Genomic DNA, 19,539 nt, shown 5'->3' with positions numbered 1-19,539 from the left:
CCCAATATAGTATAACACCACAATCACACAACTATAATCCCATTGCACATCTGTTTGTATTTAATGTTCAAACTGTTTCAGTGCCAGTGTATTTTTTTTACAGTCAGAGGTATAGCGAAACACATGAAATATAACAGATTTTATTTATGATGACTGTCTGATAAGCCACGCAGAAACTGACATTTGAAGAAAACCTACTTGACTCGCTATAAGTGGGAACATGACTTCAAGTGACATTTTTATATTTCTTTCCAGCACACAGTAGTAAAATCCCACGATTCAGCTTTAAAGTGAAGCAGAATTGCTGATGGCAAAGTGTTCACTGCAAGACAGTGGCTTATCTGTAGGTTTATTTTCAAATGTGTTGTGCAATCTCTGTATCTCTGCCTCTCATGGACAATCAATGCAGTAGAAAGTTTTACAGCGAGAAAAACTTTCAACGTTTCATTCCGTACATCACCTAACATATTGTTTTGCCTATGTAGCCAGTTATGTGCAATTTGTACATCACCCTTTTTAAGAAAAAATAATAAACTTAAATAAATAATACACTTCTGTGCATATGGCTGATTCCAAAGGGTGAATCTAAGTGATAGTAGTTGCAGTAATGCCCCTAGCTAATAATATAGCCTTGACAGTGGAAAGGTGATTGGCATAGACATAGTGTGTTTGTGAGACTAGATGATTATGTGTATGTGCATTGTCAAGAGAGGCAGGAGGTTAATTCAATCCTATAGAAACGCAGCATGGAGGGGATTGGACAGCACAGCCCTGAGGGTGTCACTGGCCTCAACCCCAATAGGGGGCAGAACACATACACCCTCTCACACACACACACACACAGACACTCACACACACACACACACACACACACACACACACACACACACACACACACACACACACACACACACACACACACACACACACACACACACATGGGACCTTGTGACTTAAGGGTATAAAATCTGAAAAGCCAAATTGTTTTTATACCTAGTTTCTGGTGCCTTTCATTTAGAGCAAAGGAGTATAAATGATGAACGTGGATTAATATATATATACACACACACACACACACACACACACACACACATACACACACACACACACACACACACACACACACACACACACACACACATATATATATACAATATATTTATAGAAAATGCTGCATAAAACAAGGACAAGAAAGGGGAGGACATTTAGAGAAGAGCAGTGATGGAGGACGGTAAGAGGGATTGAGGGCATTGGGAGGGGAGAAGGGAATAAAGTGAATGGAGGAAAGAATGAGTGGTGCCTGTGGAGAGAGGGATGTGTGGGAGAGGTGTATGAGTGGAGGACAGAAGTGACCAAAATAGAGTTTAGACAGCAGGATGACGCAAATGGCAGAGGAAAATGGAAGAGATAGCCTAAATAAACCTTACACCAGCACAGCAGACTTCATTTTCAGTCAGACCAGCAAGGTTGCCAACTAAGCATGTTGCTGTGGTGTTTCTGAGATTTCAGGTACACATGCATATTTGATGCAAGCTACTGTACTGTTGAATTACAAAGACATCCATGAAAAATGTTGCCTATTCCAATTTCATCCCTTCTTATAGTGTCTCTGAAAAAAAAAGTCTGGAGGGAAGTCACAGTGCTGCTAAAGTAGCTTCAGCTTTCCGTCTTGCTGTTGATCTTTTGATTAGCATCATGGCCCTATGAGCAGTGACAACCCAACCATATGTTTTGTTTCCCTTTTCTGAGGGAACCTCGTCTACCTTTTCAACAGCCTAATAAATATCGGATTGTGAAGGAATCTGCTGAGAATGTAACCATTTACAAAAACTACTTCACCTCAGGGAGTATATTTTGTACCCCAAGTAATTAAAAAAAACAAATTTGTAGATATTAGATGTTGTTGACTTTAAAGGTTTTGACCACTAGTACTCTGGAGAAAAGTTTTGTGTTCCATTTTGTTTGTGTCACGCGCACCAACAAGGCCAAAAACTAGAGAAGCTCACTGATGGCCCGACATTGTCAGGTTCTTTAAATCTATACATTCACATACATTTGTATACATGCTAAGTATACATACAGACACGTGCACGCAAACACTGAAAGAAAATCTGAAATCAATTGCAGCCAAATGATAAGCTTGCACTCACTGCAATTACTCAGGAAATAAAATTGCTTTTGAATGCAGCAGGCCTAAAATACATGTTTGTGTGTGTGTGCCTAATATTGTATTTTGCTAAAAAATAAAACACACAGCGCGACCATCAATTTATTCCACTTTTCCTAATCAGCAGCAAGGCAAAGGATGTCTCCATACATATTCATGCTGCTCTGGAGACTCAGAGAGACGATACATTTACAGCCCACATTTACCATATTACCCTTAATGTTATTAGACCAGCAAACACAATTTAGCCAAATATAAGTCATACATAAGTAATTTAGAAAATGAGACAATATTAATTGTGCGATCGTCATCCCGTTTTAATCCCGTTTGTGTGATAGCACTTCAATCTCTGGAATTGAATGCGCCTGGCTGAATAAATTAGTACAATCAGTGTATGACTATATTCTCTGTCATGTGGACACTCTCTGTGCAAATCTATGCAAATGTCTTATGAGAAGTGGACAAGAAAAACTCTTACTGGCTAACAAAGCTCTTGATAATCCTAGCCTATCTGACACAATGATGTCATGTTCACCCTCGCAGAGTAAAAGAAAGAAGTACAACAAGGAATATATAACGCGGGATGCAAAAAGAGAGGGTTCCTTACTCTTCAGGTGGAAATGATCACGTTACGTATGTGAATGTTTGCTTGTGTAGAGATACTTCACTGTCACTAGAAAGTTTTTTATTTTGATGCTTTTAGGCATAGAGAACATATAATTTGTTAGCGACTGAAGAAAGCCAGGTATCTCACAAGTCTGCAAATACCGACTACATTTTTAATTTTTCAGATGTATAGATAAGGTTATGCCCTTGTTTTACATATATTTCTGATCAAGCTCACATAGTCTTCTTCCTCCACTCGCCACTTCTGCTCTCCTTCTCTCTTTTGCTTTCTCCATATTTTCCCTTTTCTCCAACCCTTTCCTCCCTACCTCTATCCTAGCCCCTAGCCCCTAGCCACCTCCCCTCTCTTCCTCTCCCCTCCCTTTGCTCCTCTCTGCCTGGTATTGATTAGAAGGCGAACCTCTAATCTCCTTAAGGTCATTAGGAACACTTAATTAAAACCTAGTTAGAATGCCTTTGTTCAACCAAAGCAAATTGCAGCTGTTCAAACGCGATTAGTATGATAACGTAAAAACTTGTCGGCAGGAAAAAATATAAGAGAGGGTCTTTTTTGGTGGAAATGTTTACACAATTTAAATGCAGAGCGCTTAAGCACACAGTGAAAGTCTAAAATAAAGTATGAGCTAGTGCTTCTGCTGTTTGTGTGTGTGTGTGTGTGTGTGTGTGTGTGTGTGTGTGTGTGTGTGTGTGTGTGTGTGTGTGTGTGTGTGTGTGTGTGTGTGTGTGTGTGTGTGTGTGTGTGTGTGTGTGTGTGTGTTTGTTGATGGGATTGTTTTTATTTTGAATGTTCGGCTTTTTGAAACTAGAAGATTAAAGCATTTAACTGGCTTGGAGATTTGTCTAACATTGTTTGTTTTATACACCTGGAGAAAAACAAAGAAAAACGCAATAAAAAAAGACGAGGTCAAATATATGATGTGTTATATTTGAAGGTGAAAGTTTTCTTTTGTTGTCATGTTCACACAAATCAGTGTTATACACCATTCTTATTCAGCAAATAGTACAATACAGATTTTAACTAGAAGGGGAAAGAATGGAAACTGAGAAAAGTGAGGAAACGATTCCCATCAACGTCATCGCTTGGTTACTGTTTATTAGAGATAGAACAGTTTACATGTGTATAGATTACATTGTTTTCAGTTATTTAAATTGACTAAATCGTCATTGTGACATTTTACAACACATTTTATAGAAGGCAACTCAGGTTTCCACAAGTAAATTCACACTTCAAAATATTGTTTTTTTATCAACCAAATATCAAAGGGCATTCATAGCAGCTATACCATCATTTGGTCACTTTTGCATGCAAGGCTTCATCACAGACACGTAATTACTTTAATTAGTAATTTGTCTTTAATTGTTACTAAGGTCCAATTAATAGCATACATAGCAGGGAACCCCTGGTGACTGCCATTAAATCGCTGACAGGGAAGACACCTTGCCAGCTCCTTTGCTTCTCATTATGAAATTCTTGCAAATAAAAGAGCCTCCTTTATAATATTCCTAACAAATGAGCCTGAATTTACTTATTTCAGAAATTTCAGAAGGGCATGTTTAATTGTTAGATGTTGTATTGATACGTTTGATTCTCACATTTAACTGTCTTTTAATGCATTATTGTTTGCCTTGTTTTCTTGTAATTTCTTTCTTCTGTTTTTGTGAAGTATATGGGGTTCTTTTCTCTCTTAATGTGGAGTATTTATTGCCTTTATGTCATGGTCCTTTTTTGTTTACTGGTATTTAAGTTATGTATGACTATGCTTTGCTTCTCTGTCGAGCACTTTGTAAACTTTGTTTTTAAAGGTACTATATACATAACGTTATTATTATTATTAAACACATGAAGGCCTGTAACCTTTAACAGTTTACCAAAGAATGTGTGTTAAAAGCATTTTAATGTGTATACAGTGCTGTGTCAGTGTTTACCAGTACAACTAAATGGAAAAGTTTCATAAGGAATTACAAAATGAATGTTTGTTTTTCTCATCAGTTTATATTGTATTTTCACTCAGCCTTAAATGGTGATGTAGTATTTAAATACAAAATAAAATGAAATTGATCTATGAATGATTCGCTACACTCTTTGGCCGGAGCGGATTTCGTTGCCTAGCGACGGCAGTAGCGTTCTTCTTCTCTGAGAGCCACTTGTCTGAAACCCAGACGCAGCCCGCGTAGGTGGGGGGTAAAGTACTGCTACCAGGCAGGGGGTAATTAGGCTTTTTAAATCGCATATTAATGCGTCGCTGTCATGGACAGTATGTAGTACAATCCTGTAACAGATGCAAATGGTTATGTCGCACTATTTATTCTTACACCAAACCCCGGGGCTCTCAAGTTTCCGTTACTTGGCTCCCGCCGCTGTAACGGCGCCTCCTCGTTACTTTGCGTCCCGGTATCCTGCCGCCTCGAGCGCTGCTGGCCAGATGGCAGCCCGCCGTAATCTTCTTAGTACCGCGTGATGCGTGCTCTGAGTGAGAGAGATACGGCAGAGAAGAACAAAACAGGAGCTTTGTCAAGTTTAGCTGTACTGTCATTCAGTTTTTCTTCTAAAGTGTGGGCTAGAACAACGGACAGAGTAACTCACGTCATGTTTGGAAAGGACTATTTTTTCTCCTGGAGCGGCGTCTGGTATGGCTGACAGGTGCGCGGAGAAACAGGTAGTTAGCTTGTTTTGTTCGACTCATGCCAGAGCAACAAGTTGCCTGTTTGTTGACGCTGCACTTGTGATGGGGATATCGCGTTGTGCTGGGATTCTCACCGACAGGTAACCACGAGGAGTCACTAGATATTTTAGCATGTCACAATATCTGTATAGATTTGCAAATTTGCACTGCTTATAGCACCCGTTATTAGATACACTGTTGTAGCTGTCCTATTATCAAACGCTCATCGTAGGCAAGAGGGTTCAATAATTCAGTACTAGAGATGAGATGCCTGCACTGCTGGTCTCTTTTTGTGTGTCAAAATACGAAATTGAAGCTGATAAGTATTGTAATGAAGAGAGCTTTGGCCTAAGCCTCAATTTCCAACAAACTTATGTGAAAAGTCGTTCAGTTGGATAAGGACCTGGAGGCCAGATGCCAGCGAGAAAAGGTCATGTTTAATTCAATAGAAAATGAAGAAAAGGGGGAAAGCAATGTAGCAGTATCCGTTGAGCTGTGCCTCCATCAAGCTGTACATGATAGTGCAGGCTTTGGCTAGGGAATAGCCTGCATGGCATTTCACTCTCCTCAGATTTGTCTCATGTTGGATTTTGGTCTGACCACGTCTCTCTTTCCTTCTCTCCTTCTCTCTATTCCCTCTCTAGATTGTGAAATCCTACCTATCATGTGAAGGCTTTGGTTGTGGTTTGTGTGTGGGTGTGTCTGCGAGGGACTGAGACAGTGTAACAGAGAGCTAAGCTTCGTAGCCTCACCCTAGGGGTACTGGCCTGTAAAAAAATGTCCCTGGAACGCTGGAACCATGAAACCATGACAGTCATCACTTATTCAGGTGCTGCTGGAAGGCTTCCGAAAGAAATCCAGGTTCCTTTATTACCTGGGAATGTTGCAGAACCGCTGTCCAAGATTTTAGAACCTAGCACCACACTGGACCCCTCAGAGAACCCGATTCTCGAATCTTGTGGGGTCAAAGGCCAGAGATGGTTGGAACACGGAGGCAACGAGGGAGGAGCGAAGGCAGAGAGGGCAGAAACGCAGAGACAAAAATGGGGTAGAGGAGTCAGCAGGGAGAAGATGGATAGAGGAAGGAGAGAGGAGCTGTGCGACTTAAGGATCAAATGCAACAAGGACATTAAAACATATCCAAGAAATGGGGGGAAATGCGGAAAAGGAAAAGACAAGAACATGGCAGATGTGTGTGGGATTTCTGCGATTCTGACAGCTGCAGAAACAGACGGTGAAAGCAAGCAAAGGGAAAAAAGGATGAGAGAAAGGAAGATTTGGCCTGTTTCTCCCTGGCCATTTTACCTGAAAAGCATCACTGGAAGAGGGAAAAACATAATGAAAAGGATGAAGTGGCATCATCTCTTCATCTGGTTCACTCTCCTCTTCTTCAGCCTGTATCCAACACCTGCTTCATCACAGGTAAGAGTGGCTTTCAAGAGCTAATTGTAATTTGTGAACCACAAACTGGAGAATAGCAGACAATGTATTGTATATGAGTTATTTAATGACTATAAAATAGGCTTTTGTCAAAGCATATATTTTGACCTCTCATATTATAGGAAAAGCCCAGGTGTTACTAATTCCATTAACGCTAGCTGTGTTCTATTCAAGTATGTCAGTAAGTTTTGACAGTGTGACAGTGAGCCAACATGCACAATACCAGGACTGAGTCCGAAGCAGCTAAATACAATTCATCATTAATTTATTGATATTTACTTTTCAAAATACCTGTCCTAATATATATTAAACGTACTTTATACATACAGTACATGTGATGGTAAGAGATTTGCCGGCAAAATGGGTTATGCTATATCATGACCCTATTCTACAACCCATAGGCTGTTTTATTTTATAGCTCCTTGAATTCTCCATTTGTGGCAATTTAGTTCTCTGGTTACTGCCTCCACAAATATGTGAAAGTGTCAAGAGACCCAGATTGAATGTAATGATGCTAATTAATTAAACTGTCTTCATTCTTAGGGACATTTCCCAAGAATGGAGAACATTGCTGCCTTCAAACCCGTGTCCACCTCCCCTTCTCGATCCACCTGTGGGGTCCCAGAGCGGAGCAGCTACTGTCAGTCGCCGTCCTCTCAGACTGAGCTGGCAACATGTTATCAGGCCTTCTGTGTCCAGGAGTGTCCCTATAGATTCTCCACACCTCCCTATGCCCCACTGCTAATGCCTGCATACAGGTAGGTGGATTGAATTATTGGTAGTGCGATGAAGGTATTTTAGATGACCTCTGATCTTTCCATTTATGCAAACAAAAAATAGGTAATTTTGAGTGAAAATATTAACACATTTACACTTTATTCCTCCAGGGGTCCCTGTATAAATGAAGACAGTAATGACACTCGTCCTGGGACTCAGACGGAGAGCAGAACCACTACCAGTTCAGACGGGGTTTCTGGTGGATCCAGTAGTGTGCTCTTTCGGCTAATCCAGGATGGATGTCTGGTCTCTCCCCCCTCACAGACACTAGGATCGTTGGGTTCCCTCACTCTGGCATTGTGGATCAAACCAAGCTCTCCTGGAGAAATGTGAGTTTTGGGAATTTTTGTTATTCCTATGAAATGAGAATATTTGTCCTGTTTCATAGGTGGAGATACTGTGACTACCAATGCCACCTTACAGCACACACAGTATACTGTGCTTTCCAAAACATTTTTATAATTCATGGATGGATGGATCTTAGCTAGCCTCGGCAGTCAAGTTAACTCCATGCAAAGCAGCAAAGGCTAAATGTGTAACAGCTGAATATAGTAGCCAGTTGGCAAGTGTTCCCTGTGTGTGTTTGACAATTCGTGCAGTAACTTTGATGAGTTGAAAAGTCAGATTTAGATGAGAGTAAATGTTCTCCATGTATCCTGACTTTACTTTTCACAGCATATGCATAATCATAAACACTACTAGGGCTGTACCAAATGCCAAACATTCTTTAGACGTTTTTGAAATGAAGCTTTGACTATTTGTCGTCATCTTTTATGTCATCACCTTTAAACAAATCCTCAATTTGTATTTAGTGATTTAGCGAATTCAATAAGTTTGTCTATTTTTGACTGCAGTGAAAGGTGTTTTTGAAAGGTTTAACAGGTAGAATATTTAATTAGATAAAAATCATATACTTTTAATGATTACATAAATGTTTTTAAATACATTTTGACATGTGGTGTGTGGAGAGGCTGAGAACCCCCTTGAATCATGAGAGCAAAGGATATGAGTGATTGTGTAGTGTGTCACTGCAGAATGAATACCCTGGTTAGTTGACCTACAGTTTCATTTGGCACAGCTATAAAGAGCAATAATAACATTGTGTTACATTAAGCAAGCTTTGTTAATACTTAATTTACAGGAAGAGGTACAATTGACAGTTCTGGTCCAAATTCTACTTTTTTGGAGAAATAAAAGTAAAACGAAAAATTGCAGTGATACAGATAAAGTTATTCAATTTGTTATTGGCATTATGAGAATATACTTTATATTCAAATCTTTGGAACCTAGGTGGAAAGAAACAGAAAGAGAAATGGGAAAGAATAGCATGTGTGCAATAGTAATGAGTCACAATTACTGATTTACCCTATCAGAGTAGTCCAACATCATCCTGTGCTACTGATCCAGCTCCCTGCTGGAAACGCAGTGCTGCTGTAATGTATAGTCAAATGCCTGTTCTGATATCATATTTGATATGATTTTCATACATTGACAGTGCATTGAAGTGAAAGCCCTGCGATATTGATCTAATAACAAGAAGCAATCAGGTCTCGTCAGGTCAGTATCACTATCAGGAAATGCTGGCTAACAACTGGCTGTCATGTTCCACTTAGACATGTTGTGTGTGAGAGAGGGGATGAGAGTGTGCTGGTATGTTGAGGGCAGGGCTGGGGTGGTGCAGAGTTACACACACTCAGATCAGTTTGCAGACACACACACACACACACACACACACACACACACACACACACACACACACACACACACACACACACAAAGCACAAAGCACAAAGCACAAGCACACATATAAAGAGATCAGTTGGCTTTTCTTGGCAACCCCATCTCCCCTTACAGCAACAGTGAAAGTAGATTGCTCGGACAACATGGGATGCTTTGTCATGAAAGTAAAAATAAGTAAAAAATGCATGATGTCTTGTTTTCTATTTGTTAGTCAAATGTAGCTAGCAAACGAGTTCACCGATTTTACCGTTTATCTCCTATAACTTTGTTGGACTCTCGATTAGGCCTGTCACAGTAATTAAGTTGTTGAATATTGTAAGATATATGTTCCTGGCCGCAATCATTTTTGTTAACCTCAATATTGCCGTTGTGTTTACATAAGAATGTCACCAGCATTTTTGCAAACATAATGCCAAAATAAACATTGGGCATTGTGCAGAAATAGCGCATTCTTGTTATTTCATTAATATTTTATTTATATGAAATATTTTTATATTTTCTTCACCTTCCAATTCCAATGTCTAAATATTCTTAAGAATGCAAAGTTCTTGAAAGAATTTACTGGCATTATTATGCTATTATATCATCATATCAGTGGCAAAAAGTTGTCTTAAAACGACAATGACATCATTCGCAATCAACGCAATTATATTTGGGACAATATGTTGTCCCACAAAATGTATTATTGTGACAAGCCAAAGCTTGATGGACTCTTTAGAAATACAAGGCTCAAAATATATTTAGCAGAACCAGAGATGCTATCTTTTTTTATTCCACACAGTGTTTTTCCTTGTCAAAACGGTGGGCCTAAATTACCCACAATGCAACTTGATTGCTGACATTTTGGTCGGAGATTCGGGTATGTGATGCTCGTAGCAGCGAGCCTCAAACGAAGGTCTAGTAAGCTCTTCTCCTTTCTACCTCTACACCCCCTGTTTTCTTTTATTTAAAAACTCAAGCCAACCATATCTGATCATATTAAAAGATTGTTTAGTCATATGTCACAGCATAATTTTACTACATTACTACTTTAAATATGATAAGAAATTGTAGGCTCGATTTGGACAAACAAAGAAATGTGGCAATGTGGATTAAACAAACATCTGTTATGACTTTGTTTAGGTTCCATTAGATAAAGTCTGTCTACATTCACATATTCCACAATGTGCTGTCAAGATAAACATGACTGATAACTTTGCAGTGGTCACACGTCTGATTCTGAAGAAAGATCCAGAGCAACGCTAGGTTTATGTGTATCTAGTAACTCACTGGATGTTCAGTTTCAAAGATCACATCAGTCCTTTAAATTTCCGGCTGTGATTTTGTTTGTGAAGTTGTCTGTCCGGGGATTTAGATGACAGACAAGTCTTGTTGTCTTGGTTTTCCGAACATGATACCTGTAAGGCTGAATGCATCTGAATGGAAGTAATATCTCTCCCTCTCTCACTCTCCTTCTCCGTCTTTCTGTTACTGTCGTTGGCCATCAGTCTTTTGTTGTATAGACGATCATGGCTGCCATCAAAGAAGCCAGATGAAAGGAGGTCTCTATCCTCACCTCTGTCCATCTCTCCTCACCCCTCTCTTTGTGTCTCCCTCTCTTTGTGATTTCACATCCCTCCCCTCATCTGAACAATGAACAGAGCCAGCCACCTGTTCTTACAAATCATAGTTTTTATTATACCGTGGCTTCACTTCCAGAAACTGGTTATGAAGTTATGTCTATATTGTTTGAAGATTCTAATTTTGAATGAATATTTATTTTTGTTTGGTCACACACACTGTACTTTTCCTTGCTTGAAGTATTTTGACAACTTGTTTTTCCCTAACTATCAACTTACCTTTCCCTAGCAACGTATTGAATACATTTTTGTTAAAACCGATACACCAACAGAAAAGTATGCAACACCAACAATTTGTACTATTGATTAAGAAAGTAGGCTGCCAAAAGTTTACAGCTTCTCAAAAACTGTATGTGTATTTGCTGTTTTTTCAAACTGAATGTCATTCAGGGTTTTGACGAAAACAATTATGATGTCCATCTTTCACAATTTTAAGTAACCAACCTGCACTTATTATCTCTGCCTGTCTATCTATCTCTTTGTCTCTCCCCACAAGCACACACACGCTCACATGCATACATACATATGGTCTCTTTCTCATGCATACATCTATCTGTGATTTATAGGGTATGTGGCTCTGGGTTCATAAAAGTCATGATTTCCCATAAAATGTCAGTGATGGTGGTTAATATGACAAGAGGAGGGTGTGTGTGTCTGCACCCAGTGTAGCAGCTCAAACCTAGCAGTCATGTAAAATATTGATATTCTATGTGTAAATGTCAGAATGAGAGACTGTGTGTAGGAGTGTGCGTAGTGGCACTTGAGTCCACTCATCCTTTTTCCTTACTTCTGAGTTAAGTCATAACAACTTACCACTGCAAGCTATTCAGATGGACTGTCTTGACTGTAGACCTGCTGCTGAAATAATTGTGTTTCGATATGCATGTTTCTGCTTCCCTCAGGATGCTGCTGGAGAAGAGCTCAGGGCAGCGGTTGATTTTTTCTGTGACAGTGTCCGAGCAGATGATCACACTGCGGTATGGTCGGTCCAGCAGTCGGACTCCTCTGACCGTCAGCTTCAGAACAGAGGGGAGGCTTACACTGGAGGAGTGGACACACCTTGTTTTGCAGGTAACAATTATCAAAGTGTTCAGGGATTCTGATGGTGGCATAAGAGACGGCTGCCCTGATAAACATGTCATAGTCGGTCAATATGAGAGCCACATGTAGCATGTATGTTTACATGCTTTTATGCATGAAGCTCAATCAGGTTTGCGTTTAAGTGTCATAAGGATCTAGAATGGTCTCTTTATCATCGTCTTCTCCATCTACGTTTTTCTTTCATTCGCTGTCCATATTGTTCTCTTCCTCTCTACAAGGTTGTGGTAATTACACTGGCAAACATCTGCTTTGGCACAGCTGCTGGGGCCAGGGGCTGCACATTACATCAGATACACATACACAGACAGACAATTTCTCCCACTTGCAACACAGTATTTCTTTGGATTTTACTTATTTACTTGATCTTTTTAGGTCTGTGTTTTTTTACTCACGTAAGGTTGTTTAATTTGATTGCACAAAGCCCGTTCTAAAACGTGAATGAATCTGGGGTTGCCTGGCGAGCACCGTAACCCTGAATGAGCTTACTCATTGTGTACTGTATGTGATATATGGACAATGTATGCTTTTATTTTTTACTCTTTGGTGTTTTCTTACTGTCCTTTATTTCTCAAGAACCAATTGACCTAAGTGGTACATCAACTAGATATTTTAGGAGGTATCAGAAGTTAGAAATACAAGGCTGTCATGGACAAAAAAGGCTTTCATAAGCTCTAATAGTTCTGAAAAAGCTGCTAGTGAAGTGGAGAGACCGAGGGTGTGTATGTGTGTGTGTGTGTGTGTGTGTGTGTGTGTGTGTGTGTGTGTGTGTGTGTGTGTGTGTGTGTGTGTTTCTGGTCTGTTGAAGACTTATCATGTTACAGATTACTCTACTGGACAATCTTTCTCTTTCAGCTTTTCTGAATAACCAGGCTACTTGTGGAGAAAACAGGGCCACCATGACAAGTCTTTTCACTATAAGCGTCTGTTAATGAAGTTGTTTGTTTAACTACTTTTTATCGATATAATGTTTTGGCCCAAATATTTATTTGACCTGGCATATATTTTAATAGGCATTATTGTATTTTGTTAATTTCTTTTATTGCCCCTCTCTGGCCATAACACGGAATAATAATGACATTATATAACCCTAATGATGATGTTTTATATCATGAATTCTCAAAAAAAATATCTGTCTTAGAAAGTAAAAATGGAACTGAAATTGAACCAACAAACAAAACAAAAAGAAAAGATGATCAATTAATAGAATCAACATGTACTATGTTTCATGTAGTTATAAATAGGTTTGTATGCTAAGCTGAGCTCTATCTCCATACATAAAGCACAGACATACGAGTGGTATTCCTTTTTTCATTTCACTTTTGGCAAGAAAGCTTAGAAGCGAATTTTCAAAAATGTCAAACCAAGATAAGACAATAAAATATAAAAAACAAGGAAAACATTGTAAAAAAATGGCTGACTAATGACGAGTAGTCTGTTGCAAATAGATAACTCTTTTAATAATCTTAGTATCTTCAAATACATTTCTTATCCTTCCATTTTCTATAATTATAAGTCTTCATTCAAACTAAGTTTCTAGTAATTACTTTGAAAAGAGAGACTGGAGGTTCCAAATGTAGGTAGATAAAGGAATGGAGCCTACTATATATCAACTGCAGTTATATTTAACGCATTATTCAAGGCCAGAGGGAGAAGCCAGGAAGTTATACATGTTGACCAGTACTTTAAATTATTGTCCCCAGCCAGATCTAACTTGACAGTTTAGTTTACTAGCTGGCTGACTGGTGTTGATGCCTGGTCCAGTAATTTGGCTGTCCTTTGTGTTGTTGGTTAAATGTAGTGTTGCTTATGGCTCAATTGGTAGCGTGTGTGTGTGCGTGTGTTTGTGTGTGTGTGTGTCTGTACAGTATGTGTTCATGCCCTGCAGGGATCAGGCTTTTATATATGTCTATGTACACTACCTATGTGTGATGTACATGTCCATGAAGACATAGAAAAGTGTAAGGCTTGCAGATATTTAGCTAAAAGTGTGTTGTGTCGGTGTGGCTTGGAGGTGTTTTGAAACTTTGTGTGTGTGCGCATTCTTATGAATCAGACGTCCTTTCGTTTAATGGTAGGGTGAAGTGATCCGTTTTGACTATTCAGAAGAATAACATAATCATCCTTGACACTCAAACACCATTCGCATACTCCCATTCCTGTGCATTCACACACACTTATTTACTTATCACTCACTCATACACACATACACACACACTCACACACACACACACACACACACACACACACACACACACACACACGCTCACGGTTCAGCAGTAATTTGTAGCAGACATGTCAGCCACAATACAGATATTACCTTATGAAGGAGCAGGGCAATTTAGAAACCTTTCTTGCACACACACACACACACACACACACACACACACACACACACACACACACACACACACACACACACACACACACACACCAACCAACCAGTCATCTGTCGGTTTCAAAAGATCAAAAAAAAAAAAAAAAAGACAGTCAAAAGGAATACGGATTTCCAAGTGCCAGGAGCAATTCGCACACACTGACGCACACATGTACACACACGGTGCCAGGAGCAAGGTGCTGTAGGGATGCCGGTGCTCCCTAGGTAGTTGTCTTATCTGATTATGGTAACGATGTCGAGAATAGTGGAGGAATAGGTAGCCTGGGGGAGGGAGGGATTGGGAGAGGAGAGGAGATGGGGAAAGTGAGGGAGGTGGCTCAGTGTTGTTAAGTGATACTTATAAAGTCAGTTTATTGTGAGACTCACTTCTTTGTACATTTCTACAGAATTTATTACAAACGGGTAGCTCTTCTTGAATGTAGAAAATTACCTCTACAACTGCTGGGGATGAGGGAGGGATGGAAACAACTGGTGTTAAAGTGGCTGATGATCTGTGTGTAATTGACATGACTTGTTCTCTCTTTAATAATATCAAGTGCCTCACAGCACTGTGATTGCTTTAGGAGCACATTGGGCATTGACACTGTGAAGTGGTTGGGTAGGGAAACTAATGAGCTGCACGCAGTCCGTTTGTCTATCCAGAGCCCCTTCACATTGAGACAAAGAGTAGATGAGAGATATACATAACCCCCACATCAGGAGCACCACACCAAGGGCAGCAAATGGGAGGCTATCTTAAGACGAGGAAGTTATTGCCTGTTATTGCCAATTTACTGCCATGAAACTAGAGCCATTTGTTATTGTCATTAAACAGATTTAGCATTATGTGATCAATCCAATGTAAATGCTATACCATTGAGAGGAGCAGGTCTACTTAGAATGTTATACACAACCTTCTTTGTTGGCTCTAAATCAGGCCTGGCCAACCCACGGCTCCCGAGCCGCATGCGGCTCTTTGCCTGGTTTCATGCGGCTCTTGCGTTCATATCGAAGTTTGTGGTTTTTTTTTTTTTTTTTTAATCTTTTTATTGATTTTGCAAATACTTTAGACCACTGGTGTCAAACTCAAGGCGCGACGGCTTAAAAGCCATGAAATCGCGGACCCGTTTTCAGTCATTCGCGACCCGTTTTCAGTCATTCGCGACCTGTTTTCAGTCATTCGCGGACCCGTTTTCAGTCTTTCGCGGACCCGTTTTCAGTCTTTCGCGGACCCGTTTTCAGTCTTTCGCGGACCCGTTTTCAGTCCGTCAGGACGGTCATTTTACATGGGCAAAAAAAAAAAAATCCTGTGCTTTTTTTTTGAAGGGATTTTTTAATGCGGCAGAGTGCAATTTATTCAATTTCAGTCATATTGATGTAATGTGTTGTAACTCTGTTACGTTGTTTATTCTGGTCACATGACATCTATTGCTTCTGTCCATCCGGAGAGAGGGATCCTCCTCTGTTGCTCTCCTGAAGGGTTCTTCCTGTTTTCCCTGTGAAATGGTTTTTACTATCTTTATTTGGGGAGTTTTTCCGGCTCTTATGTGAGGTGCCGGGACAGGATGTTATTTACACAGATTGCACATTTTAATTTGTGATTTTGGGCTATATAAAATAAACTGAATTGAATTGAATATTCACACACTCCTCAATGCTGCGTTCACAACACACTTTACTTGCGTGAGTTTACACATCGGACTATTTGTGATAGTTTGCTTCATTCCCAACCTTTTTTTTTGTTATGTTCAAAAAGGCTGAAGTTATAACATTATTATGTGTGTTGTATTACCTTGTATCCTTAAGAAGCACTTTTGGGTTTTTAATTGAGTGTGAAAGGAAATATTTCTGTGTTTGGCATACTGTGACACTATCTCAGGTTCAAACGGTGCCATATTTTCATTAAATCAAATTGAGAAGTTGAAAATGTTCCTCGCTTTGGTCGCGCCTTGTCATTCAGGGTGATGGTGGGTCCTGCAGCCAAATCAGTTGAACCACTGCCCCAGACCACATGCATGTTCTTATTAGAGTTATGTCCTTCTCAACTGTGACAAAAAAGGGGGGGGTATGATGTGGGTCTTTGCGGTAACACAGTAAAAAATGTGGCTCTTAGTCTCTGACTGGTTGGCCACCCCTGCTCTAAATGATAAATACAAAAATTAACTTCCAGATATTTTCTTTTTGTGCGCCTCTCATTTTTATGTTTTGCACTTTGTGGTATTGTATTATTATAGTAAAAAGGGAAGAAAAAAATGTATACAAAGAGATGAGAGATGAACCTACTTTAAGTCAGGGGGTGAGAGGAAATCAAGTAGAAGGTTTCAGTGTATAGAGAGAGAGTTGAAGAGAATAAAGTGGCAAAAAAGATGGCAAAAGATGGGGAGAAGAGAATAGAAGAGAGTTTGCGATTTAAATAGCTTTGGAGTACTATCTTTTGGAGTGCCAGTGATTGACTGTGTGCCTAGAGGACCCCCAGAGGGGTTCGTCTGTTAGTGCCTGAGCAAATCAGCATTATCGGATGAGGCAGTGGCAGGGACAACCAGTCACACCGGTCCCATCACGACCCAACACGGCAGCATGAATGTTTAACACACACACGCACGCACACACGAACACACACACACACACGCACACACACACACACACACACACACACACACACACACACACACACACACACACACACACACACACACACACACACACACACTCTTTTTCTTTCTCTTACTATTAAATACACCAACACACTAGTGGTGTACGTACTGACTCCACATGCACACAGCACCACACGGGCATACATAGGAAAATGGCTGGTTGCTTCTTTTTTTCTCACCTGTTGCAAAAAAAAGAAAAGAAAGTAGAACAGACTTCTTAAGAAAGATCAATAAAGAAGGTAAGTGGGTATCTAGGTATCTGAGTGTCACAGTGAGTTAAGGTCAAGTCAAGTTTACAAAGACACACACACATCCATCTATATATTTATTTGACAGACTTTTGTTCTCCAGACCCTGACAACTCATCTGCTTCACTACTCTGTTCTCAGACAGTTTGGCTGCTAAAACGTCTCCCGAATGCCATAATATGTTTAATGAATGTTCCACGCGCAATTACACTGGCAGACTCCGGCCTCTGTGTATGTCTGTATAAGGACTGGTCTGGTCTTTAAATGATTTGCACCGAGTGATCTGATACCACCACAGTCTTTCCATCTTTTTCTTTCTTTCTAGATGCATAGGCACATTCCTCATTACCGCACTCTATCTGAGACTCGGTTGGTCTTCCTTTTTTCCTTCGTCTGTCTTCTTCTTCTCTGTACTCGGTCTGTCTCTCCTGCAGCCTCTGTCATTCCTGTTCTCTCCCTCCCTCTGCCCTCCTCTTCATCACTTCTTCCCACCTCTTATTCTGCGTTTGCCGTTGGTGTGAATTGGTCACCACATGTTATCTGACCCAGCTCATCTAACTTGATCCTGACCTAGTTTTAGCATTGGTTTGACACTGTCTTGGAACGCAAGTTACCAGTACCTCTAGTCAAACCTGTAGTCACATATATATATTCTCAGCAATTAGTTTCTCTTTTCTCCATGACAAAGATATTTTTACCTGATTCAATTGTTGTTGTAGTGCTTATACATACATGCTTTTCCTAAATCTATCCTCTATTTCCAATATTCAACTCAAGAGGTTTTGTGGGTACTGCTGCTGTGAAAAGCTGCTCAATTAATGTTAAGCAACTGGAAGGTATGTGTAACTATTTGCTGTAAGAGAATAAAGTAATTTGACAACATTTAAATAAGGGCGCTTATGCAAATACGATGACATGATTTGTAGTAGGGGAAATAGAGTTGAAAAGAAAGGGTTTGTATTTGTGAGTGTTTGCTGTTTGCACACATGTAGTCTCTTGCTATTCTCTCTGTCTGCAGACAGAGAGACTGACAAACAGACAGACAGACTGACAGAGAAACAGACAGACAGACAGACAGACAGACAGACTGACAGTCAGTCAGACAGACTGAGAGATTGTGAGACAGACTGAAAGTGGGTTTTTGTGTTTATATGTGTGCATTGGCATACACTGTTTCTGTAGGCTCTATTTGTGTGTTTGTGTGCATGTGAGTGCACTAAATACAGTAAATGTAGGTGTGTGTATTTATCGTTGTGTGCATGTGTGTGAAGGTGAAGCAAGGTTGTTATGTAGGGGTGAAGCGGGCGCCTCTATGGTAGCCCTCTGCCCGCTGGCACAGGAGGCGAAAGGGCACGAGACTGGCATCAATTACATAGTGGGAGAGGGGGAGAGAAAGGTGTGTGTGTGTGTGTGTGTGTGTGTGTGTGTGTGTGTGTGTGTGTGTGTGTGTGTGTGTGTGTGTGTGTGTGTGTGTGTGTGTGTGTGTGTGTGTGTGTGTGTGTGTGTGTGTGTGTGCGTGGTGGGTTTTGACATTTTCTGTCCTCAAATGAATGAATGAATGAGTTTTACATCAGTGTTTCATGCCAGTGTGCTGTCTGGTCCAGCTTAATAGTGAGAGCAAGGCACTAACACGGCCAGGGTTATGGGTTTCATTCCCACTGGAGCTGTGAGATATGAGTGCTAAAAATGTATGCGGCAAGGATGCTGCAAGGTGCTTTGTATAAAAGGGTCCACATAAGAGCATATGTTATGTTAACCTACACTTTCTAGAACTATACACACTGAAGTAGAAGTTGGATGGCATAGGCTAGTTAAAAACTTTAAAAAGAACCAGAATATTCATTTAGAAAAGAAGATGCTTCGTGACAATTAAACACATTTTCTATTCTGAAGGTTGAGTTCTGCACTGACCAGAACTTGTCAAAACCACTATGACCACTATGACCAACCTGACAAACTCTGATCCACATTAAATACACATTGTGTTTCCGCCTACAACTACATTAATTAAATCATGTCATGGCTTTGTTGGATTGGTAGATCCTCTGATTCATATTCCTTAGTAAGGGAGACATTTCTTTATGAATTACTTTTGAAAATAACCAAACCTGAGCCTGACCAGAGCCCGA

General features: G+C 40.1%; 1 protein-coding gene across 1 annotated transcript in view; it reads left to right on the top strand.

Annotated features, from left to right (window-relative positions):
* The first annotated feature begins 7,440 nt into the window (after positions 1 to 7,440).
* The window catches only part of ush2a (Usher syndrome 2A (autosomal recessive, mild)), a 191,107-nt gene continuing 179,008 nt past the window's right edge, over positions 7,441 to 19,539 (top strand). Inside the window, exons 1-3 of the mRNA XM_079217420.1 lie at positions 7,441 to 7,655; positions 7,785 to 8,003; positions 11,936 to 12,104. Of these exons, the coding sequence (XP_079073546.1) occupies positions 7,456 to 7,655; positions 7,785 to 8,003; positions 11,936 to 12,104 (588 nt within the window). The 5' untranslated portion in view covers positions 7,441 to 7,455. The remainder of the gene's footprint in view (positions 7,656 to 7,784; positions 8,004 to 11,935; positions 12,105 to 19,539) is intronic.

This window comes from Taurulus bubalis (assembly GCF_910589615.1).
Source record: "Taurulus bubalis genome assembly, chromosome: 4".
NCBI classification, from domain to species: domain Eukaryota; kingdom Metazoa; phylum Chordata; class Actinopteri; order Perciformes; family Cottidae; genus Taurulus; species Taurulus bubalis.
This window is presented reverse-complemented; position numbering and strand designations above follow the sequence as displayed.